General features: G+C 46.4%; 1 protein-coding gene across 2 annotated transcripts in view; it reads right to left on the reverse strand.

The window, feature by feature from the left end:
* Nucleotides 1–20,113, reverse strand: part of SLC24A4 (solute carrier family 24 member 4) — a gene marked incomplete at its 5' end in the record, with an annotated part of 81,980 nt that extends 61,867 nt beyond the window's left edge. For both annotated transcript variants that reach the window (XM_073610246.1, XM_073610245.1), the window contains 2 exon segments: nucleotides 195–279; nucleotides 20,039–20,113. In XM_073610246.1, the coding sequence (XP_073466347.1) occupies nucleotides 195–279; nucleotides 20,039–20,113 (160 nt within the window).
* Nucleotides 20,114–26,687: the final 6,574 nt, after the last annotated feature.

The following is a 26,687-nucleotide window of genomic DNA, read 5'->3' on the forward strand; positions in this document are numbered from 1 at the left end:
CACATTTCCAGGAGCCGAGAATGATCCATGTTGGGTCTCGTTATAATTATACAGGATTTATATTGTGCCAACAGTTTGCACAGCACTTTACAACATGAGGGCAGACAGTACAGTGGCAATACAGTTTAATACAGGTGGAATCTCATCTCCTCTTTGTACCACCAGTGATAATATCCTGATATCACAAGACTTACCAATAACGGAGGCAAATAATTCCGGAGTCGAGCTCCCTGCTGCCATGAACGTTGCCCCAGCCACGTCCTCGCTCAGGTGCAGCCTCTGTAAAATAAAATCTGATTAATGCTCCAGAAACTAACCCCCCCCTAGAAAACTGTTAACACTTCACAAGTAAAAAAAGGCCCAACATTTGCAAGATGTCCCAATTTCTAAGGCTCAATGGCCCTAGTGAGGCTGCTCAGACAAGGTCACCTTGGGGTGCCCAGAATCAGAATCCAGAGTGAAGAGCGCCAAGTAGCAAATGAGTCCAAGGGAACTTTATATCCCATCTCAAGGGGAAGGAAACATCCTCCCCTACACAGCAAGTGCCCAAATTCTCATTTCAGTCTAGAACTGGCGTTCTCCATTACGTCCCTACATTCCGCTATGGGCTCTGCACTGGAACTGATGATGCCAGAAGACTGTGATCACCAGAGCATACGGGAGAAAAGAGTATAAGTTGAAGAGATGGCAACTCGTCCTCCAGATAAAAGTACTTTAAAGGGTACAGTGTGCAAGTTACAGCAGCTTACGCATTTTGGGAAAAACCTTATTCATTTTTTTACTAAAACGTGTAACTTTGATCAATAGAGTACTTTTATCGGGAGGGCAAGTTGCCGGCTCTTCATCTTATACTCTCATGCTGTTTGAAGGGTCCAGGAAGACACTGCGCACTTTGAAGCACCGTTGGTCTACCTCCAGGGGGAATTAACCTAGGCGTACATCTTCATTTATAGGGGAGAAAAGGCTTTGAGAACAAGTCTTATAGCCCGGAGAGAGCCTACAGGAACAGAGGATTGTGTAAAACTTCTTTTTGTGGTCCCTAGACCTAAAAGAGTAGTTGACCCTTTTATCTGGACCTAGATCTGAACCTGCAATCTCTGCTGTGCCAGTATTTCTTCTTGCTGAGCCACCTAAGATGCTGGACAGCTACCTGGACAATTAATTGGACAATCTTGTCTTGTGCCTTGTTTCTGGTGAACCTTGGACCCATTGCTCCTCCCACGAATTTCCTAATTAAGACACGCCTTTGCACTTCTGGTTTGACAGATTATTGTACTCTCTCCAGCTAGAATCTCACTCTTGTCACTTCTGCTGCCATCTGTATCTTTGCTACCACTAGGCTTTTTCCTCGACTACGCTTCTGTCTGATCCCAACCTACAACCATTTGTTACTGACCTTTGGCTTGTTCCTCGACTACGCTTCTGCCTGATCCCAACCTACAACCATTTGTTACTGACCTTTGGCTTGTTCCTCGACTACGCTTCTGCCTGATCCAAACCTACAACCATTTGTTACTGACCTTTGGCTTGTTCCTCGACTACGCTTCTGCCTGATCCCAACCTACAACCATTTGTTACTGACCTTTGGCTTGTTCCTCGACTACGCTTCTGCCTGATCCCAACCTACAACCATTTGTTACTGACCTTTGGCTTGTTCCTCGACTACGCTTCTGCCTGATCCAAACCTACAACCATTTGTTACTGACCTTTGGCTTGTTCCTCGACTACGCTTCTGTCTGATCCCAACCTACAACCATTTGTTACTGACCTTTGGCTTGTTCCTCGACTACGCTTCTGCCTGATCCCAACCTACAACCATTTGTTACTGACCTTTGGCTTGTTCCTCGACTACGCTTCTGCCTGATCCAAACCTACAACCATTTGTTACTGACCTTTGGCTTGTTCCTCGACTACGCTTCTGCCTGATCCCAACCTACAACCATTTGTTACTGACCTTTGGCTTGTTCCTCGACTACGCTTCTGCCTGATCCAAACCTACAACCATTTGTTACTGACCTTTGGCTTGTTCCTCGACTACGCTTCTGCCTGATCCCAACCTACAACCACTTGTTACTGACCTTCGGCTTGTTTTCTGACTACACTTCTGTTTGATCCCTACCTGTCATATCTGCTACTGGACCCCGGTTTGCTCACCTCCTGGTGAGGCGATCCGGAGGACTACGACCTGGTACTAACAGTAAAACCCATCCCCACCATCCCATTTGTGTTGGGAGGGGGGAATAAAAGAAGAGGATTTGTGCTAGGTGAGGGGATTTGTGGGTTTGTGCTAGAAGAGGTGATATGGTAGAGGGGGAAGAGGATGTGTACTAGGATGAGAAAAACTTTTTTTTGGGGGGGGGGGGAGTTGTGCTAGTAGGGGTAATTGGGGGGTGTATTTATGCTAGGAGGGGGATTAGGAGTGGGGGGGTGAAAGAAATTTGAAGAGGACTTGTGCTAGGAGGGGTGATATTTTTGGGGAGGGGGCAACATTTGTGATGGGGGGGTTGGGGGATTCAGGGGGCACAGACCGGTGAATGCTGGGTCAGTGACCTAGCAAGGGGGCGGTGTCACCAGGTGATGTTGCTGGGTGGCCCCGCCCCTTAGCTATTTAAGAAATGTCAGATGTTGAAGCAGGCAGACAGCAGGAGCCTGTAACGGGAGCAGAGTTTTTTTTTTTTTTTTTCAGGTCGGCAATGGTGGCGGGCGTTGTGATTGACAAAGAATCTACAGTGGGGGACATTGCTTTTTTAATAAAGAAATTGTCAAAAACTGTATCTGTGTTTTTATTTCTTTTTAACACTTTTTCCTTTCTAACACACTCCTCCTCATTTGTCCCTCATTTTGGTCTAATCTATATAGCTATATATAAAATGCACTTTTTATCTTTCAAAAAGTGTTTTCCAGTGCTAAACCTTACATCCAATTTCTAAATTGCTGCATTTTTCAATTTTAAAAGCCAATATAAAGGAATAATAGTGGTAAAAAAAAAGCACTTGTGGATTTAATTAACTTTTTTTTGTGGTTATTTTCCCTTTAAGGGGGTGTGGCAGGGGGCGTGCCCTATGCCTACGTACGTTTTTTAGTAGGTGTCCCTCATTCTCATCTCAAAATGTTGGGAAGTATGCCTAACCCTCTCTCCTCCAGTTCTTGTTAAGAGAGAAAAAAAAATCTCTTTTGTTCGCATCCAAAAAGTGACTGGTGCCCAATCATTCCATCTTGCATCACACCCACTATGCCTAGTATCCCACTCTACAAGGAAGGGTGTCTGGAGGTCACCATTAGGGCTTTGGAGGTCAGGGCCAGCGCCACATTATAATTTACTGCTGCTCAGGGGCTTTGGGCTTCAGCAAAATGGCCGCCTCCAGCAAGAAGAAACGGGAGCAATGCTGGAGGCAATTTACAGCTCACACTAATATTGGTAGCATAATTATTAATGTGGAATGTATGTTCCTTTGCTAATGAACATTCTTTTTCCAATATGAGACGCTCTCATATTGGAAACAATTAGTAAATAACAATCTTCCATTATATAGAGATACGTATATGAACAGGGGTTGCCCTAGTAAGTACGATAAGGTGTGGGCCAAGTGGTTGGATAAACCGTTTACAGCATTGAACGTCCACGGAGGCCACTATCCATAATACGAGAATTTTTATATGAGTATAGGTTTGGAGCCATTGGGGAGAGAAGGAACTAATACTTGTCCTTTTTTTTCCTCCCCTTTTTCTTTCTCCTATAGATTCATTATTGTTATATTGGATTTCAAAATAGTTTTTATTGACATTCTTGGTTCAATGTGTATGATGTTTTTGTTGTGATTTGTGTTGATGGTTTGTTAAGAAAAACGAACATTCTTTTTTTATCAAGTTGTCATGGATAACGTTCCACTTTAATGAGGAAAGCAGAGGGCGCCCTCTTGAGTGTAATCCCGGGAAAAGAGAAGATTCTGGGAGTTATTCTGGCAAGGTGCGAGCGATGCGGAGTCAGCCGCTGACATAACATATGCCTATACATTATGCATGCTCAAGCTGCTTCTGCTATTTCTGAATAATTCAAGATAAACAGTTAATATTCTGAAGCAGCTCCAAATGTACAACAGATTTTGTAATTATTCACGCGGCTCTTTGCTCGAGGTTTCTGCGCAGCGAGACAGCCAAGAATCAAACGTCTGAAATTCAGAGGTGAGGAGCGTGAGATTTTCTCAGGCATGCGAGATGGCGGAGGGGGGGGGGGGGGAGGGCGGTGCAACACCTGCTGAGACTTTGAAGGTTGCAAAGAAAGAAAACGGATTAATAAGGGCCCATTCACTCATTCACTCCACCCTGGTTCGCACCGGTGCATTAAACGCACATGTGTTAGCGGGCATTGTCGCCACGAGTGTAACTACAGATAACGGGGCCCCATAGCAAAACTGATCTGTGATCGACTCACCCGGGACAGTCCAAAAGCCTCGACCCGAGTGAGTCTATCACATGATCTTAACATAAAAAAATGTCTAAATCAAGGAAAGGCAGCAGGTATGGACCAGCTTTTCATGAAGGCCTAAGGCGAAACGCGTCAGTTTTGGGTGATGTTATCGCTGTAATGCTTAAAAAAAAATTTCTGTGGAGAAGCTGTCAAGTTGCCGGCCTGTACTTTCTAGGTATGGACCAGTGCCGAGCATAGACGTTCCCAGGGAGAAGCAACAGTGCAGGGAATAAACTTTTTTACCTTAGTTGCAATAATAACCAGCAGATTTCATACGATTACATACACTCTCCGGCCACTTTTTTAGGTACACCTTGCTAGTCCCGGATTGGACCCCCTTTTACCTTGGTGGCATAGATACAACAAGGCGTTAGAAACGTTCCTCAAAGATTTTGCTCCATAGTGACATGATAACATCACGCAGTTGCTGCCGATTTGTTGGCTGCAGATCCATGATGCCAATCTTCCACCACATCCCAAAGATGCACTATTGGATGAGATGTGGCGAGTGTGGAGACCATTGGAGGACAGGGACCTCATTGTCCAGTGGTGAGATGATGTGATCTTTGTGACATGGTGCATTATCCTACTGGAAGGAGCCATCAGAAGATGGGGACACTGTAGTCATAAAGGGATGGACATGGTCACCAACAATACTCAGGTAGGCTGTGGGGTTTATACCATGCTCAATGGGTACTAAGGGGCCCAAAGTTTGACAGGAAAATATCCGCCCCGTACCAATACACCCCCACCACCAGCCTGAACCGGTGATACAAGGCAGGATGGATCCATGAGCCAAATTCTGACCCCACCATCTGAATGTCGCAGCTGAAATCCAGACCCATCAGACCAGGCAACGTTTTTCAAATCTTCTAATGTCCAATTTTGATGATCCTGTGCCAATTGTAGCCTCAGTTTCCTGTTCTTAGCTGACAGGAGTGGCACCCGGTGTGGTCTTCTGCTGTATCCCATCTGCTTCAAGGTTGGATGTGTTGTGTGTTCAGAGATGGTATTCTGCATACCTTGGATGTAACGAGTGGATATTTGAGTTACTTTTGCCTTTCTATCATCTGAATCTGCCCATTCTCCTCTGACATCAACAAGGCATTTTCCTCCACACAACTGCCGCTCATGGATATTTTCTATTTTTCCCTCCAATCTCTGTAAACCCGAGAGATGGTTGTGTGTGAAAATCCCAGCAGATCGCAAGTTTTTGAAATACTCAGATCATCCCATCTGGTACCAATAACCATGCCACTTTCAAAGTCACTTAAATTCCCTTTCTTCCCATTCTGATGCTGGGCTTGAACTTCAGCGAGTCGTCTTCACCACCTGTAGATGCACTGAGTTACTGCCATGTAATTGGCTGATTAACAATTTGTTGTACAGGTGTACCTAATAAAGTACACCGGTGTGTGTAAGTGTAAGGGTCGGTTCACACTGGGACGACTTGGGATCCGACTTGTACGCCCTCAAGTCGCCCCAGAAAGAGATTCACATTTAAGTGAATGGGAGCGTCTTAATAGACACTACTGAAGTCGCTCCGACTTCAGAGCGTACTCCCTGTACTACTTTGATCCGACTTCAGCCTATTGACTATCATTGAAGTCGGATCAAAGTCGGGTCGCCGTCTCGCATGATCCGACTTCGGCATGCGACTTGTGCTCAGATGATCTTGAGGGGGAACTCCGCGCCAAATTTTAAATAAAAATCCGGCATGGGTTCCCCCTCCAAGAGCATACCAGGCCCTTGGGTCTGGTATGGACCTTGAGGGGAACCCCCTACGCCGAAAAAGCGGCGTGGGGGGTCCCCCAATCCATACCAGACCCTTATCCGAGCATGCAGCCCGGCCGGACAGGAATGGGGGTGGGGGACGAGCCAGCGCCCCCCCCCCCCCATCCTGAACCGTACCAGGCCGCATGCCCTCAACATGGGGGGGTTGGTGCCTTGGGGAAGGGGGGCGCGCTGCGGCCCCCCCCACCCCAAAGCACCTTGTCCCCATGTTGATGAGGACAAGGGCCTCTTCCCGACAACCCTGGCCGTTGGTTGTCGGGGTCTGTGGGCTTATCGGAATCCGGGAGCCCCCTTTAATAAGAGGGCCCCCAGATCCCGGCCCCCCACCCTATGTGAATGAGTATGGGGTACATCGAACCCCTACCCATTCACCTAGGGAAAGTGTCAATTTAAAAAAAAACACTACACAGATTTTTAAAGTAATTTATTAGACAGCTCCGGGGGTCTTCTTCCGACTTCGGGGTCTCTCCGGTTCTTCTCCGCGCTCTCCGGGTCTTCTGCCGGGCTCCTCCGCTATTTTCTGCTCTTTTGCCGCTCTTTTGCTATAGCGGAGGAGCCCGGTCTGCTGCCTTCTTCTCTTCGGGGGGTCTCTCCGGTTCTTCTCCGCGCTCTCCGGATCTTCTGCCGGGCTCCTCCGCTATTTTCTGCTCTTTTGCCGCTCTTTTGCTATAGCGAAGGAGCCCGGTCTTCAATCTTCTGCCTTCTGCCCTCTTCTCCTGATGTTGACACGACGCTCTCTGGGGCTGGAATGCACTCTGAGCGCTCCGCTCTGACTTATATAGGTGGTGACCACGCCCCCTTATGCCGTCACAGTCCCTGGGCATGCTGGGACTGTGACGTTTTAGGGGGCGTGGTCATTGGGTGCCCAGGGGTGCCAGGGACTGTGACGGCATAAGGGGGCGGGGTCACCGCCTATATAAGTCAGAGCGGAGCGCACAGAGAGCATTCTAGCCGGAGAGAGTGTCGTGTCAATATCAGAAGAAGAGGAGAGGGCAGAAGACGGAAGACCGGGCTCCTCCGCTTTAGCAAAAGAGCGGCAGAAGAGAGCGGAGGAGCCCGGAGGAAGATCCGGAGAGCGTGGAGAAGAACCGGAGAGACCCCCGAAGTCGGAAGAAGACCCCCGGAGCTGTCTAATAAAATACTTTAAAAATCTATGTAGTGTTTTTTTTTAAATTGACACTTTTTCCCTAGGTGAATGGGTAGGGGTACGATGTACCCCATACTCATTCACATAGGGTGGGGGGCCGGGATCTGGGGGCCCCCTTATTAAAGGGGGCTCCCGGATTCTGATAAGCCCTCCGCCCGCAGACCCCGACAACCAACGGCCAGGGTTGTCGGGAAGAGGCCCTTGTCCTCATCAACATGGGGACAAGGTGCTTTGGGGGGGGGGCTGCAACGCGCCCCCTCCCCCAAGGCACCAACCCCCCATGTTGAGGGCATGCGGCCTGGTACGGTTCAGGAGGGGGGGGGGCGCTCGCTCGTCCCCACTCCCATTCCTGTCCGGCCGGGCTGCGTGCTCGGATAAGGGTTTGGTATGGATTGGGGGGGACCCCCCACGCCGTTTTTTCGGCGTAGGGGGTTCCCCTCAAGGTCCATACCAGACCCAAGGGCCTGGTATGCTCCTGGAGGGGGAACCCATGCCGGTTTTTTATTTAAAATTTGGCGCAGAGTTCCCCCTAAAGATTCATACCAAACACAGTGGCGGGGATCCAAGTCGGATCCCCGTTCATTGAAAGTCGGAAACATGTCGCAGGGCAAAGTCGGATCCACAAGTCGCGTTGAAGTCGTGTTGAAGTCGCGTTGCAAAGTCGCGTTGAAGTCGCCTGACAAGTCGCCTCCCGTTCTGTGCTACGGAACCGTTCTAATAGGAGCGACGCAAGTCGCTCCGACTTAGAAAAAGGTTCCTGTACTACTTTGGGGGCGACTTGCATAGACTTCTATGCAGAAGTCGTTTTGCAAGTCGCCTCGGAAGTAGTTTGCAGGTCGCCTCGCTGAGGCGACCTGCAAGTCGTGCCGCCCCTGTGTGAACCGGGGCTTAGTGCTCCTGCACACAATTGCTGCTATATAAATCAAACCAGACAGTAAGACAAACTTGTCTACCTACAGATATAAATCATGGGGGGGGGGGGGGGGTTGGGGGTCTATACTACTATACTCTATATACTGTATACTATACACACACATATTTTTTATATATATATATATATATATATATATATTATATATATATATAGCAGTGGCGAGTGGCGGAACTACCGCCATAGCGACCCACGTGGGTGCTATGGGGCCCGCAGCCGAGTCGACATTTTCCAGAAGACCAGATGAGTTAGAAACGAGAAGCGGAGCCTGTGGAGTGGCTACAGTAGAAATAGAGCTGTGGCGCGGCCCACTCCCTGCCCCCGGTCTGTCTGTCATCTGTGACCTGTTGTGGAAAGGGGTAGGGGGGTGGGCGGTGCCGCAGCTCAATTTCTATTGTAGCTGGCCGGTTCCGCCTCTATTTTGTTCCCCCTCGGCCTCCAGTATCCCTCTGCTGGGATATAGAAGGGCTCCAATGGGGGGGACACCTGAGATGTAAGGAAGCACTCCGCTGGCTGGGGACAGTGACACCTGAGATGTAAGGCAACACTCCGCTGGGGACACCTGAGATGTAAGGAAGCACTGCGCTGGGGACACCTGAGATGTAAGGAAGCACTGCGCTGGGGACACCTGAGATGTAAGGAGGCACTCCGCTGGGGACACCTGAGATGTAAGGAAGCACTCCGTTGGGGACACCTGAGATGTAAGGAGGCTCTCCACTGGGGACACCTGAGATGTAAGGAGGCACTCCGCTGGGGACACCTGAGATGTAAGGAAGCACTCCGCTGGGGACACCTGAGATGTAAGGAGGCACTCCGCTGGGGACACCTGAGGTGCAAGGAGGCACTCTGCTGGGGACACCTGAGATGTAAGGAGGCACTCCGCTGGGGACACCTGAGATGTAAGGAAACACTCCGCTGGGGACACCTGAGATGTAAGGAGGCACTCCGCTGGGGACACCTGAGATGTAAGGAAGCACTCCGCTGGGGACACCTGAGATGTAAGGAGGCACTCCGCTGGGGACACCTGAGATGTAAGGAGGCACTCCGCTGAGGACACCTGAGATGTAAGGAGGCACTCCGCTGAGGACACCTGAGATGTAAGGAGGCACTCCGCTGAGGACACCTGAGATGTAAGAAGGCACTCCGCTGGGGACACCTGAGATGTAAGGAAACACTCAGCTGAGGATACCTGAGATGTAAGGAAGTACTCTGCTGGGGACACCTGAGATGTAAAGAGGCACTCCACTGGGGACACCTGAGATGTAAGGAGGCACTCCGCTGGGGACACCTGAGATGTAAGGAGGCACTCCGCTGGGGACACCTGAGATGTAAGGAGGCACTCTGCTGGGGACACCTGAGATGTAAGGAAGTACTCCGCTGGGGACACCTGAGATGTAAGGAGGCACTCCGCTGGGGACACCATAACAACCATGGTGCCGGGAAGATTGAAGATCTAACACCAAATGTTTGGAGTGTCTTTATCTGCTTATTGTTAAACTTTCTGAAATACACATATTTCTATTGTGGTGTAGGATCTGGGCCTGCTGTCTCTCCATTCCTCATTTTTTCCTTCCTTCTCTCTCTCTCTCTTTCTTTCTTTGTTTCTCCCTCCATCCCTCATTCATCTCAGACTCTAACCACACCCCTTTGAGTCACACCCTTTAAGCCACGCCCAATATTATGCTTAAACCACGCCCATTGTTCACCGCGGCACACTTTTTATTCCCCACTAGGCCACACCTACAAATGAATGCCCGCCTCCTAATTATAAGACTCCTCCCACAGACAAAAAAAGTGTCCCTATACATTTTTTTTATAATGTTGGCAACTATGCCCGGTGAGGATGAGGAATGTAAGTTTACTGTTAAGCCTCCCGGGCCCCAGAAGTCCGGCCATGTTCCGACACACGCAGCCCCATGCAGGAGCAGAGAGCAGAGTGGGCGGGAGCAGAGTGGGCGGGGCAGAACGCTCGAGCGCGCCTGTGAAGGGACATCGTTTTCGACACGGGAGGAGGCTCTGGAGTCTGGACAGGAGGTAGGAAGGGAGTGCGAGACTGTCATCTGTTTTGCACAGTGCCTAGAAAAGCACCTAGTCCCCATGCAAATGGGGACAAGGGCCTCTTCCCCACAAGCCCTGGGGCGTTAGTTGTGGGGGTGCAAAACTTGAAAAAAACTTTTTTGACTTTACTTACACTATAATGTACTGAATGTAACCTGTAGATTTTATTGGCAATTTTTGTTCGAAATTAATATAAGCTGTTGCCTAGGTACTGTGCCACATGAGTGTGGTAATCTGTTGTTCGATGGCATTAGTTCATTTTTTTTTGTGGGGGGAGGGGGGCTGTCTGCAGGGGGGGCGGGGGGCCCATACAACATTTTGCTATGGGGCCCTGTGATTTCTAGTACGCCCCTGCTATATACTATACTATATTACTAGCACTGATCCTGATGACTTCTAGGCCTCAACAACCTCCCTAATGGGGGGCCCCCTCCCACCCTCAGACCCCATAGTAGCCACATTGGCTTCTATGGTGCTATGGGCTATAGTGTGTGTTGTGTTAGGGCAGCACACTAATTTGAATCCAGCAGACCAAAAATCCTACATGCAGCCTTTTGAACAGCCCAATGCACCGCAGGTCCCTTGGCACTAGGGTGCCATTTAGTACACCAAATGGTTCCCAGATGTAAACGCCTGACACAACCCTTATGAAATGGGTCCCACTCTCTGTTTTAGATTTCCAATTTATTTTTTTATAATATGGACATACATGGGAACGCTGTTGTTGTAGCAGAAGGGGTGAGACCCCAGACTGGGTGGGCACAGACAGCTTTACTGGAGGGGTGTTCATGATCTGTCTATAAACGAAACATCACCAAAAAGGTTCTTGCTTTTTATACTTTTCTGCCTGAACTGCTCCTGCCCTGTGCTTCTGCTCATGACACACATTCTGCCTTAACGACTCCTGCCCCGACTTTCCTCCTGTGATGTAACTCTGCATGAAAGTGTCACTAAACCCACACCATAAAAACTATGAATAAATGGTGTATTACATGCTGTTCATACTCACTCAGTCACTATGAGATTCGTTTTCTGCACCTGGTTGATCCTGCTGCTCTCTCTATCTCCCCCTTCTGTTCATGTCCCCAATGCAGCTAAGGATTTTGTAGCTGTGGTGGCAACTCTGCACATGCTCAGCTTTCAGCGAGTTTCTATGCTGAGCATTTCCTCCCTATCACATCTGAGCAGCCCATGTGACTATAGAGTCACACATGTGGGCGTATACACAGTGGTTAATGACAGGCCACTCCCCTCCCTCCTCCTCCTCCATGCCTACTAACCAGTTAAACACAATGGTGGGAAGGATATTACATGTAGATTGATGGAGCTTCTCCTCCAGACTGGAGGGGCGTGACACAGCTTGCGACTGTCAGAAATCCGCCCACACCCTGTTATTTCCAGAAAATAATAAAGATTTGATTTCAAATCTATATTTGTATGACAATTTAGGACAGTTTAAAGATATTAATTATGTATTTTTTTAACAAGTTCATCTAGAGACCAGGGTGAACATGCCAAACTGCGCCCCCCCAGATATATGAGCATTATGTGTTAGCAAAAATACCCCCCCCCCCAAAAAAAAAGAAAAATTGAGCATTAATCTGCTTGCTTACTCCCAAAGCATAAATCCCCCCTCCTAAAATCCCCCCTTCCAGCACAAATCTCTCTACAAATATTAAAAAACAGATAAAGAGAAAAGGAATATATTAAAAAACATGCGATCATTTCATGTTTGATATCCACATTAAAGATTGATTACAATTGCTATCATTGGCCGCAGGAAGAGCCCTGATTGTTCCTCCTCATCATCAATCATATACGGCTCCCTACCTCGGTGCTCATGGTGGATGATAAATTCCTCTTGTCCTTTTCTCCTTCTGCTAAGTTTGGATTTGAATCCTTGTATTTGAATTTTTTTTGTGGATCAGTGTTTGCACAGTTACATTTGAGATTGGGTGTGTAGTACATATTTCCTGAAGAAGCCCAATAAAAGGGCGAAACATGTCGGGATGGCTGTCTTTGATGTGGATATCAAACATGAAACGATCCATGTTTTTTTAATACATTCTTATTAACTTTATCTGTTTTTTAATATGAAATAGTTGAATAAATTGATTGATTTTTATCAGATGCTGTGACCTAGGTTATCGGCACCTAAAAAATCCCAGCTCTCGCATACTGCATTTTCTTCTCTTGTAATTGTCAGGGCTGGACACAGCCCTTCCTTCTCTGAGCTGGCCGATCAGCTGTCGGTTGGCTCCTATCTCTCCACAGTGACTCACCTGTTGATGATTTCCTGCTTGTCAGTCCTGCTTACTTACGCCGTCCAGCCAGAAAAATCTCTGCCATCGTCTGGTCAACATCACAGAGACTTTCTCCTGCATTCCTGTTAAGAGACTTGTGTAGCGCTGGTAGATTTGCGATCTACCATCTGATAGGTAAATTTAGTGAATTGCTCATTAGGGGAAGTTAGATTTGCCTCTGTTCCAGCTTGGCTGACGTTGCATGTGTTTCCATACTGGGCCGGTGGGTGTCGTTGTTACTATTGGCTAGTATTGGAAGGGCAACGTGTCAAAGTGTATGCGATGCTCTTCTGTCCCGAAGACAACTCGGTGGAGGTGGTCCTCCGAGTTGCATTCTGGAGAGGGAACAGACGCCATGTTAGCGGGGTTTTTTTACAGCCACCTGCTGGCCCTCCTGGCCGACAGGTATGCGTTAGAGTGCTACCGGAGGCCCGCGTCGCTGCGGCGCATGGGTGGGCACTAGACGCTTGTCTGGGGCCTACCACAGCAGCCGAGGAATGGTCCTGAGCTGTCTATCCAGAGTGAAGAAGCTGGACAACCGAGGAGATCCCAGGGGAGGACCCTTCATGGAAGGATCACGCAGAGTGCTGGTCTGGAGAGGGGCCTGGTGACTCGGTTGGAGGACGTATCCTAAAGTAACTTTACAGCATAGTGTTGCCGGTTTGGCTTAAAGGTTCAAACACTGTGACTGACTTTCACCACAAAACCCATACATCCTGTGGCAGAGGATCGTACTGGTTCATCCCAAGTAAGTCTGTGGCAGAGACTTTTGTTCGTGCTACGTACTGGCTGCTAGGCAAGTGAGAGAGGCCTATCCAGGCGAGCAGAGAGTGTGTCCCACGAGGGGAGCGCATTCTACTGTAATATTCAACTCTAAAGGACATTTGTCAAGAATCCTACAGAAAGGTATTTGAGCTTTCCCTGCAGTTTCCCTTCTGCCTCTTTCCTGCTACTTCCTTCGTTAACTGTTCAATAAAGCATTGAAAACGCACTCAAGTGTTGGTGCTTGTATCGTCCAGAGGTAAACTCAACGGAACCCTAGACCCGGTGCCGGTGAAATAGAGGGAAGGAGAGTGAAGGTAACAGACCCGCTTAAACCAGCAGCTCCACCGAGTGTTAGTGCTACACTTGCTTGGCTGACATTCCTTCTGGCTCCAGATCCTGCTTGCTGTTCCACTACGCTGATTCCTTGCTTCCTGACTTTCTGGCTTGTCTGACTATCCGTTAAGGTTACCGAACTTTGTTTTGACTACGTTTGTTCTATTTACTTTTGTTATTTAACAAGCGTGATTTAACTGTACTTCTGTCTCTCTGTCTGATTCGTGGTTTCTGACAGTAGGCAAATGCCATGAATTCAGATGATGCAGTCAATCCACTTGTTGGTAATATTTTTTCCACATTGGATGAGCAGGATCACCGCATGGATCAGTTTGCCATGGCGTTACAAACGCTCCTGAGTCGCGCGGCCACCTGGAATCTCCCACTGTGGCTGCTCCAGTACAACCTGTGTTGCAGGCTGTCCCTGCTGTGCAGCACCCGCCTCGAGTATTACCTCTATAAGAGGTATGTCTGGTTCCGCTCCGCTTCCCCAGCGAATTAGGGGTGATCCAGTCCAATGCAGAGGGTTTCTCAACCAGGTTGAGATATACTTAGAGATGCTTCCCCAGGCGTTTCCCACGTACAGAAGCAAAGTAGGTTTCGTGATATCTTTGCTTTCTGAGAGAGCCTTGGCCTGGGCAAACCCTCTATGGGAGACGCAAAAACCCATTGCCCTGAGTTACCCAGAGTTTGTGGCTTCTTTTAAAAGGGTATTTGATGTTCCCGCAGGCTCTGCTTCTGCTGTCAAGTGCCTCATGTCCATCAAACGAGAACTGTTGCCGATTACGCCATTGAATTCCGTACTCTGGCAGCAGAGGTTTCTTGGAACAATGAGGCCCTCGTGGCTGCCATCTCTCATGGTCTCTCAGATACCATCAAGGATGACATAGCAGCCCGAGAGATACCCACTGAGCTGGAGAAGTTGATCAGAAGTTTGCCATCCTCATTGACTCCAAACTCAGAGAAAGACTCTCTTTTAAGGAGCGCTTGCGGAAGCCTCCTGTAATAAAGATGACCCGTGTGGTTCTTTTATTTTGTAATTTTTTTGTTTTTGAAGAATAATGAAGACATTGGGTTTTGGAGCCGGGTGCCGCTTCCTTAGTTATGAAGCCACAATATACTTTGTCTATGGAGGAGAGATCTCGGTGATCCATCCATTGTACGTACGGGTGAACGTTTCCCGATAAGAAGCAGTTCTTCCTCCACTGAATGATAAGGACTCTGAGCCTATTCATCTTATCTATTGGCCACAAGGACAGATGAGGCATGGGGAATCATCACCGCGCTCCGGGCCTCCGCTTCCATCAGCACCTCTCACTGGGCCTGATCTATAAACGGATATGGCGGATATGTGACGTGCGAACGGGGGAATCAAAGCCAGCAAAATCTAAACGTATTTGTTCATGCACAGACTACAGTCTTTATGTACAGATTTTATTGACGAGAGAGGTTTTCTACAGAATAAATCGTTCCAGTGTCAAGCCAGGATGTGGTACAAAAGGTAATAGATGCCAGAATGTTTTGATGGGGGTGTGTGTACATAGGTTTCTGTTTGTGCGCTAGTCCTGAAGAAAGGGGGGGGCGTGCTCCCGAAACACGTTGGCTCAATTTTTACATTTTTAATAAACTATTGTTTTCTCTCAGCAAGAGCTGCATTTTTCTGGACACCGGGAGCTCTTTTCTCCCCATTCATCACCGGGAGCTCTTTTCTCCCCATTCATCACTCTTTTCTCCCCATAGTATTGTTTTTTTTCTTGGTCATACCAGTAAGGTAGCAGCCCATTCCTCCAAAAGGGAGATCGACACAACCACCCACCCACAGAACCAACTAATATCTACCATGGACCATTTAATCAGCCCAGCGCGGTCTGTAGCTCAAACTAATTAACCCCCCTCACACCTAAGGGTAAAACAAATCTTAATGCCTAAGCCCAATTTTGCAATTTTGACATATGTTAGTAAAACTGTACGTATCATCACAACTACTTACATCAAGGTGGATTATACCGTCTTTTTTTTTCCAGGACAAATTGGGCTTTCACTTGGTGGTAAATGGTAATGGATATCTCCTGATTTTTTTTTTAATTATCAAAGGAAAACTGGCCCGAAATAGTAAAAAAAAAAAAAAAAAAATTTTTTTTTTTAAATGTAGCTGTATATTCTTTGGTACTACCATAACCTTCCACCAAAGAAAAACTCAAATTAAATTCTCCTGCTCCTGGCGATCGCAGCGATACCACATATGTGTATGTTATTTGTTATTTGTACTCGTAGTACAGCCCAGAAACAATAGTGTGCATTTTGCTTTCTTTTATCCTACCTAAAACACACTGATACAAATTAAAGAAAAAAAAAATGATACTCTCCCCCCCCCCTAAAAAAAACACTGACACTGACTCTGGCCTTGACCTTTGATCCTAACCTTGACCCAAACACTAACCGTGGCACTGACCTAAATCAAACCTTGATCTAGGTATTTTTTTCCTTTATTTTTTATCTGATTTTTTACTATTATTGTTATTATTATTACATTTATTTATTTTTTTACACACTTTTTTTTTTCTGTGCAAGGACAGAGAGTGATACAATGGATCTCTCTCCTCCATTCATAGAAAAAGAAAACACGGGGGGCGGGCCTAACAGTGGCTGATCACTGTGATAGCAAATCTCAGTGATCAGGTGACCCGGAATCGGGATCATTAATCCCGATCATTAATACGGGGCCCGGGGCTCACAGTGAGACCGTGCGCTCCCAGCACAAAGGGAGGTACGCAAACACGCGGCCCACGGCAAAAGGCCCAGTGCAGTGGGGCCACATATTTGTGTGACGTTGGCATGAAGGGGTTAAAATAAGAATATGATTTTCTCAACTGTTTCTGGGGCAACCTAGTTGGCCCTAGTGAGGAAAGGAGTGCCGAAAGCCGGCTTCTATTTACTAGACATGTGCAATTGGTTTAGTTACAAATTCGTTTTTTAATAAATTTTGACAAATTCGTTAATTCCGAAATCTCTGAATTTCTGAAATTTCTGAATTTCTGAATTTTTCAATTTCTGAAATTTCAAATTTCCGAATTTCTGAATTTCAAATTTTTGAATTTCCGAAAATTCGGAATTTGGGAAATTGGAAATTTGAAATTTCAGAAATCCGAATTTGGGAAATTTGAAATTTGGGAAATTTGAAATTTCGGAAATTGGAAATTTTGGAAATTGGAAAGCTTGGAAATTCAGAAATTCGGAAGTTGGGAAATTCGAAATTTCGAAAGAATGAAAATCTGGAAATTCAAAAGAATGAAAATCCGAAAATTCGAAAATCTGAAATAATAACTAATAATAACTATTAAATTATAGGTATTGGAATTTCCTTTCAAATTTGGCTGTGAACATAACAAGTACGAATTTATCTGAAGTTACGAATTATCCGAAATAACGAATGCCGTATCTAAACGAATGGAACGTAACGATCTAATAATAATACATAACAATAATAATAATAAAACCTTTTTATTATTATTATTTATTATTAATTTTTTCCATTCCATTTGTTAAGATGCAGCATTTGTTATTTCAGATAAATTTGTATTCGTTACGTTCACAAACAGCCAAATTTGAAAGAAAATTCCAATACCTATAATTTAATAGTTATTATTAGTTAGTTATTATTATTTTCTTTCTTTTTTCAGATTTTCAAATTTTTAAATTTCTGAATCTTCTAATTCCGAAAATTCGAAATTTCGGAATTTGGAAATTCGAAAATTCTGAAATTTGAAAATTCGGAAATTTGAAATTCGAAAATTCGGAAATTCGAAAATTCAAAAATCTGAAAATTTGGAAATTCAGAAATTTGAAAATCCGATTTTTCAGATTTCAGAATTCCAAATTTTCGAATTTCCAAATTTTCGAATTCCTGAATGTTCGAATTTTCAAATTTCCAAATTTCCGAATTTTCAAATGTTCGAATTTTTGAACTTCTGAATTTTCGAATTTCCGAAAAAAGCAAAAAAATGAATGAAATGAAAACGAACACTGCGATCACACAGCGCACCGCCTGCGCCCCACAGCAGGTGTGCGGCGGGGGTGATCATGGGAGGCCATCATATGACCACCTCCCAGAACTAGCCAGCTCTGCGCTGTAGCCATCGTTCGGCTATAGCGCGGTCGGCAAATTGTTAAAAAACATAGCAGTAACCACATCTGTGTGTTGTACCCAGGTGAAGTTCATATCTAGGATACAGAGAATATTTTTTCAAAACTGCTCCACATTAAGAAGCTTGACGCGTTTCGTAAACTTTCTTTCTTCTTTCTACATGCTCCCTGCTGTTCCATCTTGTTGCTGACTCACTGCAATTCTATTGTACAAGACAAGGTCTTTTAACCCTGCTTTTGTATATTGACCCTCTTCTGGATATCATATGTATTCACACGTGTCCTGAAGAAGAAAGAGTGTTTTTGAAACGCGTTGAGCTTCTTATGTGGACCAGTTTTGTAAAAACAAGAATAATCTCTGTATTATAGATGTGAACATTACCTGGGTACAACACACGGATGTGGTTACTACTATTTCTTTTTTAACTTTTCTATAATAAATTGGGAATTTCATTGGCTACGTTTCTATTTTGTTGGTTTTGCCCACTACATGTCCTTATACAGTCCCTTCACTACAACGCACGTTCTGTTATGTCTATTAGTGGGATGTGGGGATACTAGCCTGGTATCTTCTTCCCCAGTCTCCAAACTGCGGGCCCTGGAGCCCAATGCAGCTCTTTGCTTGCCTTTATCTGGCCCTTGGGGCACCATTCCATCCACTGACACCAACAATGGGGCACTATTCCTCCCACTGACGGAGCAGAATTATTTACAATGACAAATGATGGGGCACTGTTCCTCCAACTGATACCAACTAAGGGCAAAATTCTTTATATTGACACCAATGAAAGGGCATAATTCCTCCCACTGACACCAATGATGAGGCACTATTCTTCCCACTGACACGAAAGACGGGGCACTTGTCTTCCAACTGACACCCAAAGATAGGGCACAATTCCTCCAACTAATACCAACTAGGGGGCAAAATTCTTTACATTGACACCAACAATGGGGCACTATTGCTTCCATTGACACCAATGATGGGGCATAATTCTTTCCATTGATACCAGTGATGGACCACCATTCCTCCCACTGACACCAACAATGGGACACAATTCCTCCCACTAACACCAACAATTGGGTCAATGAGAGGAATAGTGCCCCAATGATGGGGCACATTTCCTCCAACTGATACCAACTATAGGGCAAAATTCTTTACATTGATACCAATGATGGAACACTATTCCTCCCAATGACACCAATGATGGGGCACTATTCCTCCCAATGACACCAATGATGGGGCACTATTCCTCCCACTGACACCAATGATGGGGCACTATTCCTCCCACTGACACCAATGATGGGGCACTATTCCTCCCACTGACACCAATGATGGGGCACTATTCCTCCCACCAATGCCAATGATGGGGCACTATTCCTCCCACTGACACCAATGATGGGGTACTATTCCTCCCACTGAAACCAATGATGGGGCACTATTCCTCCCACTGACACCAATGATGGGGGCACTAATCTTCCCACTGACACCAATGATGGGGCACTATTCCTCCCACTGACACCAATGATGGGGCACTATTCCTCCCACTGACACCAATGATGGGGGCACTAATCTTCCCACTGACACCAATGATGGGGCACTATTCCTCCCACTAACACCAATGATGGGGCACTATTCCTCCCACTGATACAAATGATGGGGCACTATTCCTCCCACTGAAACCAATGATGGGATACTATTCCTCCCACTGACACCAATGATGGGGCACTATTCCTCCCACTGATACAAATGGGGCACTATTTCTTCCATTGATACCAGCATTGGGGCACTATTCCTCCCACTGACACCAATGATGGGGCACTATTCCCCCCCACTGACACCAATGATGGGGCACTATTCCCCCCACTGACACCAATAATGGGGCACTATTCCTCCCACTGACACCAATGATGGGGCACTATTCCTCCCAGACCCCCACCCCTATTAAGATAATTTGTGAGTCACATGTCCATGTTTCTCAAGTGCATTCCAACCAGAAAATTGCACCCAATGTATTTTTAATGCGTTTTTTTTTCACCGGAGCAGTGTGAACGCACCCTTACAACACTCATATAAAAGAAGAAATACGTGAACTGACCTCGCAGATTTTCTCCAGAGACGGGACGAAGAAGTCATCGCACACAATCGCCAAAGCGTAGAACATGTACAGCGCCTGCAGAGAGAGAGAGCAAGACAAGCCATTGTTACCCCCTCAGCCAATCACTGGCGACCGCCATCTTGTCCGGTCCGGCTCTCACAGAATGAATTATTCAGCAGATACAAAGTAGCAAACAAATCGATCTATTTCATTTTTTTTTTTTTTCAGGAGTCGGGAGATCTCTGATCTACGCGGAGCGTTTTTTTACCGTCGATCAATCCATGCTGAGTCAGGTCATAAATAGAGGGCTGATGCAATTTGTTCTGATAAATCATTACAAATTCATTTTTTATGTCAACGAGAAATGACATTGCTGAGAACGCGGATATACGATCCCGCCGAGCTTTCCATCGATCTCCTGAGAGCGCCACTAATGGAAGGCCGCTGGGACTAGGACTTGGAGATAATGGCGGAGGGCTCAGTTTAATTAGGTTAGGATGCTGCGAAGGTTTCCCTCTATCGGAAACGCCGGAGAAACCTCAATTTGCCGGACCGGCGCTGAAAAGTCAGGGAGAGTTCTCACCGCTCGGGATTTGGTCCTCCTTGACCTTGAAATTGACCTTCATCATCAACTACCTTCTAGTGGGAACTTCTCGTGTGCTGCGTCTGGATTATTGAGCGCCTCCAGCAATACATTAGAGGGGCAAAGGCAGGAATTTCACTTACTATGATATTTCCCCTTACTTCCTGCCGTGTCTCCGAGACAGGAAATGAGAAGAAATCTGCCTAGTGGGGACACAGGCAGCAACAAGAAGCTCCTACTATTTCTCACTCACTTATGCCTGATGCACCTTAACTACTTCCAGTCCGGGCCTTTTCTGGCACTATTTGTTTACATTATTATTATAATACAGGATTTATATAGTGCCAACAGTTTGTGCAGCGCTTTACAACATAAGAGCAGACAGTACAGTTACAATATAATTCAATACAGGAGGAATCAGGGGGTCCTGCTCGTTAGTAGACATGTGAAATTCGTTTAATTTCAACTTGATTTTTTAAGGAAGTTTGACAAATTCGTTAATTCCGAAATTTCTGAATTTCCAAATTTTTCAATTTCCGAAATTACGAATTTCCGAAATTTGAATTTTCAAATATCCGAATTTTAAAAATTTCCGAATTTCGAACTTTCAAATTTCGAATTTTCGAATTTTCGAATTCCTGAATTTCCAGATTTTCAGGAATTCGGAAATTCGAAAATTCGAAAATCTGAAACGAAGAAAGAAAATCAGTAAAATTCAAAATGATAATTAACTATTAAATTCTAGGTATTGGAATTTCCTTTCAAATTTGGCTGTTTGTGAACATAACGAGTACGACTTTATCCGAAGTTACGAATTATCTGAAATAACGAATGCTGCATCAAACAAATTCGTTACGTTCACAAACAGCCAAATTCGAAAGGAAATTCCAATACCTATAATTTAATAGTTAGTTATTATTTTGAATTTTACTGATTTTTGCTTTTTTTCAGATTTTCACATTTTCGGATTTTCTAATTTTTGAATTTCCACATTTGGAAAATCTGAAAATTCGGAAATTTGGAAATTCGAAATTCGAAAATTCCGAAATTTGAAAATTCAGAAATTCGAAATTTGGAAATCAGAAAATTTGAAATTCGGAAATTTGAAAATTCAAAAATTCAGAAATCTGAAACTTGGAAATTCGGAAATCCAAAAATTCGAAATTCAGAAATTCGGAACTTTGAAAATCCGAATTTCCGAAAAAAGCAAAAAAAACGAATGAAACGAAAACGAACAATTTTTTTGTCAGTGCACATATCTACTCGTTAGAGCTGACTATCTAGGAGTTTACATGTAACCAGTGGCGGCCCATAATGCAGGGTGCAGGGACGCCGCCCCGGTAATCCATGCATCTGGCCCCCTAATCTAAATGCGAGGCGCCGGACGCATGGATTCCAATTGGGTTTTTTTTTTTTTTTAAGCACATGACTAGAGCCTGAGGCTCTAATAGGCTTTCAAAAAGGGTGGGCTCGGGGCACAGAGCACTGCGCTCCGAGCCCACCCAGTCATGTGACAATAGCGAATTAATATTTGCTATGTCTTCCTGATTCTCCCACCGGCCAATCAGGAAGTGGGTGCTGAGACACATCACCCGATTGGCCAAGAGGAAAAGTGATCCTATTGTCCACCGAGGAGGGGGAGGAGGGAGGAGACACAAGGGAAGCCGCAGCAAAGCACCAGGAGGGTGCTAGATGGGGTAAGTGCGGGGCTGGTGACTGACCAACCTGAGGGGGGGGTGTATGCCTGTGACCCGACTGGGCTGAAAAGTGCAAAATGAAAAGTGCAAAATGAAAAGCATGAAATGAAAAGTGCGAATCAACACTCGCCAAACTTCTGCTAACACGAATTTAGCAGAGGGAGCCCAAAGGGTGGCGCTAAAGAGCTGAAAAACAACGAAGTACGTCACTACGTTCGTATTTGTTGGCCGACAATCGTGTGCCGTGTGTATGCAAGGCAAGTTTGGGCCAACGCCCTTCGGACAAAAGTCCACATTGTTTTTGGCCAACAATCCGATCGTGTGTAGGAGGCTTTAGACATCTCTCCTCTGGGCTGTAAAGGCTGAGATAAAAAAAATAAACTCTCTCGGCCTTTCCTGCCGCGTCCCCGCCATTGTTTACTTCCGCTGGCCCGGACGTGACGTCACAACGTTGTGGACCGGGCCTCCGAGGGTCATAGAGATGACTGGGGACCATCTGGTCACCGGAAATCTCTATACACAACTTCCGGCGGCGACCGATTCATTCACTCATTCATTCCCTTCGATCGGCGAGCCGGGAGAAGCACCGGAGGGCTGGGGGGAGGTGTCCCCTCCCGCCGCCTGTAAGAACGATCAAGCAGCTGAACTGCCGCTATGATTGTTCTTATGGTGCACAGAATCGACCGGCCAAAAAAAGATGATATCTGGATGATGCCGGTAGCTGCACCCATCGGTCAGATATCACCGCTCAAAGTCCAGGACGTCATATGACGGCCTATGGGGCGGGAAATGGTTAAATAAAAATGGTCATGCCCGGAGTTCAGCTTTAAGGCACCCAAGTATGACGCCAGGAATACTATTACACAAATCTTCAGCTAATTGTTTCCTCGCCAATAATCCCGTTGGCCCTTTAATCTATTCTCGGCTAACGTTCCCCCCCGATAATTAATGCTCCACTCCGGCGATTTATTACCGGCTCCGGCACAGACAAAGCAGTCGGCGCTGTAATTAAAAAGGAATGAAATGAGAATGCAAGGAGAAGGTTACATAAGTCTCTGGATTTCCCCAGACATGCCGACTAGATTAAAGAAGACTCTGAATTCTTTGAGTGCCAAAAAATGCAATTTAGTGATAATGTGATGGCCGGGTCTGGGCTGAACGCGGGATGTAATTATACGTAAACGCTGTAAACGCCATTAAAAATCAACTCGTTCCCGTCTTGTGATTATTTCAGCACAGCAGTTCCATTCACACTGGAAAGTATTCATTCAATGGCTCCCGGGAATACGAATGACTGACCATAAAGTTTTTGTTAAAAAAAAACCCCAAAAAACTTCAAAGTCCGGCAACTGGGAATCGGAAGTAAGGCGAACAATGCGACTCGGGGACAAGGCATGGTTGTCTATTGCTAGAAGGATGCAAAATGATCAGAAGTTGCAATGGGGATTATTTACTCAAACTGGAGAGTGCAAAAAATCTGGTGCAGCTCTGCATAGAAACCAATCAGCTTGCAAGTTTTAAGCCGGGTTCAACAATGCTCCGAGATGGAAGTCGGACGACTTCCGATCCGACATCGCTCTACGACTTCATGTCTGACTTCCATGCGTCTTCAGTGGACGGGATCTGACTAAACCAGGCCCTTTGAGTCTTGTATTATACTTGAAGGGGGAACCTCACGCCAAAATTTGAAAGAAACAACGCCGTGCCCCCCCAGGACCATACTAGATCCTTGGGATCTGGTATGGATTTTAAGGGGAATCCCCACGCCAAAAAAAAACAAAAAAAAAAACGGTGTGGGGTCTCCCCCAGAATCCATACCAGACCCTTATCTGAACATGCAGCCCAGCAAATCAGAAAATGGGGGGGGGGGGGGTTTGAGGGCGAGCGAGCACATGCCCTCGACATGGGGATTGGTTGTGGGAGTCTGCAGGCAGCAGGCTTATCGGATCCCGACCCCCTCCCTATGTGAACGAGTAGGGGTACCCCTGCCCATTCACCAGAAAAGTGTCAAAGTCCTTTATTAAAAATAAGGAATGTCCCCCGTTGTAGCTCTGAGTCTTCTCCCTCAGGTTCTTCTCCCTCCGCTGCTGTCTTCTTCCTCCAGTTCACAGACATCAGCAGTGGCTTGAGAAAAACTGAAGGAAGAAGACATCAGCAGTGGTGGGAGAAGAACTGGAGGAAGAAGACATCAGCAGTGGCGGGAGAAGAACTGGAGGAAGAAGACATTAGCGGTGGCGGGAGAAGAACTGGAGGAAGAAGACATTAGCAGTGGCGGGAGAAGAACTAGAGGAAGAAGACATCAGCGGTGGCGGGAGAAGAACTGGAGGAAGAAGACATCAGCAGTGGCGGGAGAAGAACTAGAGGAAGAAGACATCAGCAGTGGCGGGAGAAGAACTAGAGGAAGAAGACATCAGCAGTGGCGGGAGAAGAACTGGAGGAAGAATTCATCAGCAGTGGTGGGAGAAGAACTGGAGGAAGAAGACATCAGCAGTGGTGGGAAAAGAACTGGAGGAAGAAGACATCAGCAGTGGCAGGAGAAGAACTGGAGGAAGAAGACATCAGCGGTGGTGGGAAAAGAACTGGAGGAAGAAGACATCAGCAGTGGCGGGAGAAGAACTAGAGGAAGAAGACATCAGCAGTGGCGGGAGAAGAACTGGAGGAAGAATTCATCAGCAGTGGTGGGAGAAGAACTGGAGGAAGAAGACATCAGCAGTGGTGGGAAAAGAACTGGAGGAAGAAGACATCAGCAGTGGCAGGAGAAGAACTGGAGGAAGAAGACATCAGCGGTGGCGGGAGAAGAACTGGAGGAAGAAGACATCAGCAGTGGCGGGAGAAGAACTAGAGGAAGAAGACATCAGCAATGGCGGGAGAAGAACTGGAGGAAGAAGACATCAGCAGTGGCGGGAGAAGAACTGGAGGAAGAAGACATCAGCAGTGGCAGGAGAAGAACTGGAGGAAGAAGACATCAGCAGTGGCGGGAGAAGAACTGGAGGAAGAAGACATCAGTAGTGGAGGGAGAAGAACTGGAGGAAGAAGACATCAGCAGTGGCGGGAGAAGAACTGGAGGAAGAAGACATCAGCAGCGGAGGGAGAAGAACCAGAGGAGGGAGAAGACATCATCGGTGAAAGAAGACACGTTATAGCTACAACGGGGGACATTCTTTATTTTTAAAAAGGACTTTGTCAAAAATCTATGTACTGTTTTTATTTATTTTTGACACTTTTCTGGTGAATGGGTAGGGGTACAATGTACCTCATACTCATTCACATAGGGAGGGGGCTGGGATATGGGGGACCCCTTGTTAAAGGGGGCTTCTAGATTCCGATAAGCCCCCTGCCCGCAGACCCCCACAACCACCGCCCAGGGTTTTCGGGAAGAGATCCTTGTCTCCATCAATGTGGGGACAAGGTACTTTGGGGTGGGGGGGCACCCCTCCATGTTGAGGGCATGTGGCCTTGTATGGTCCAGGAGGGGGGGAGCATGCTCGACCCCCCCCCTTTTCACGACTTGCGGGGCTGCATGCTCGGATAAGGGTCTGGTAAGGATCCTGGGGGGGGGGGCCACACCAATATTTTTATTTTGGTGTCAAGGCTGGGCTCAGCCCTTCCTTCTCTGAGCTGGCCGCTCAGCTGTCGGCTAATTGCCAGCTCCTATCTCTCTCCACAGTTCCTCAGCTGTTGATGATTTCCTGCTCGTCGGTCCTGCCTACTTCAGCCGTCCAGTCCAGAGGAGCTCTGCCTTCGCCTTGGTCAACATCACAGATACTATCTCCTGCGATCCTGTTCAAGACTTGCTTTGCTGACATCTCTTCCGGTTCCAGATCCTGCTTGCTGTTCCACTACATTGATCCCTGACTTCTGGCTTGGCTGACTACCCGTTCCAGTTACAAAACTTTGGCTATGTTTTTACTACGTTCCTTCTTTTTACTTTTATTATTAAACAAGTGTGATTTAACTGTACTTCTGTCTCGGTCTGATTTCATTGCTTCTGACAATTGGTTGGTTTGCGCAAAAGTTATAGCGTCTACAAACGATGGGATGTACACTGGAATTTTTATTTACTTATTTTATACTAGTAATGACTGTGATTTATAGCGGCGCTGCAATATTGCGGCGGCCAATCTGACATAAACTGACACTTTGTGGGGACCAGTGACACTAATACAGTGATCAGTGCTAAAAATATACACTGTCACTGTGTTTTTGTGTAAACTGTGTGCTGCTTTTACTAAGGGAAGTGATGGATTTTATTCACTGCTTTGCAGGGACACAAAATCCATCCCTTCCTCCCTGTCAGAATGGAGATCTGCCTTGTTTACATGGACACATCCTGTGTCTCTGCTTGATGATCAGCGGTTGCCAGAGGACA

The sequence above is a fragment of the Aquarana catesbeiana genome, linkage group LG13 (assembly GCF_042186555.1).
Source record: "Aquarana catesbeiana isolate 2022-GZ linkage group LG13, ASM4218655v1, whole genome shotgun sequence".
NCBI classification, from domain to species: Eukaryota; Metazoa; Chordata; class Amphibia; order Anura; family Ranidae; genus Aquarana; species Aquarana catesbeiana.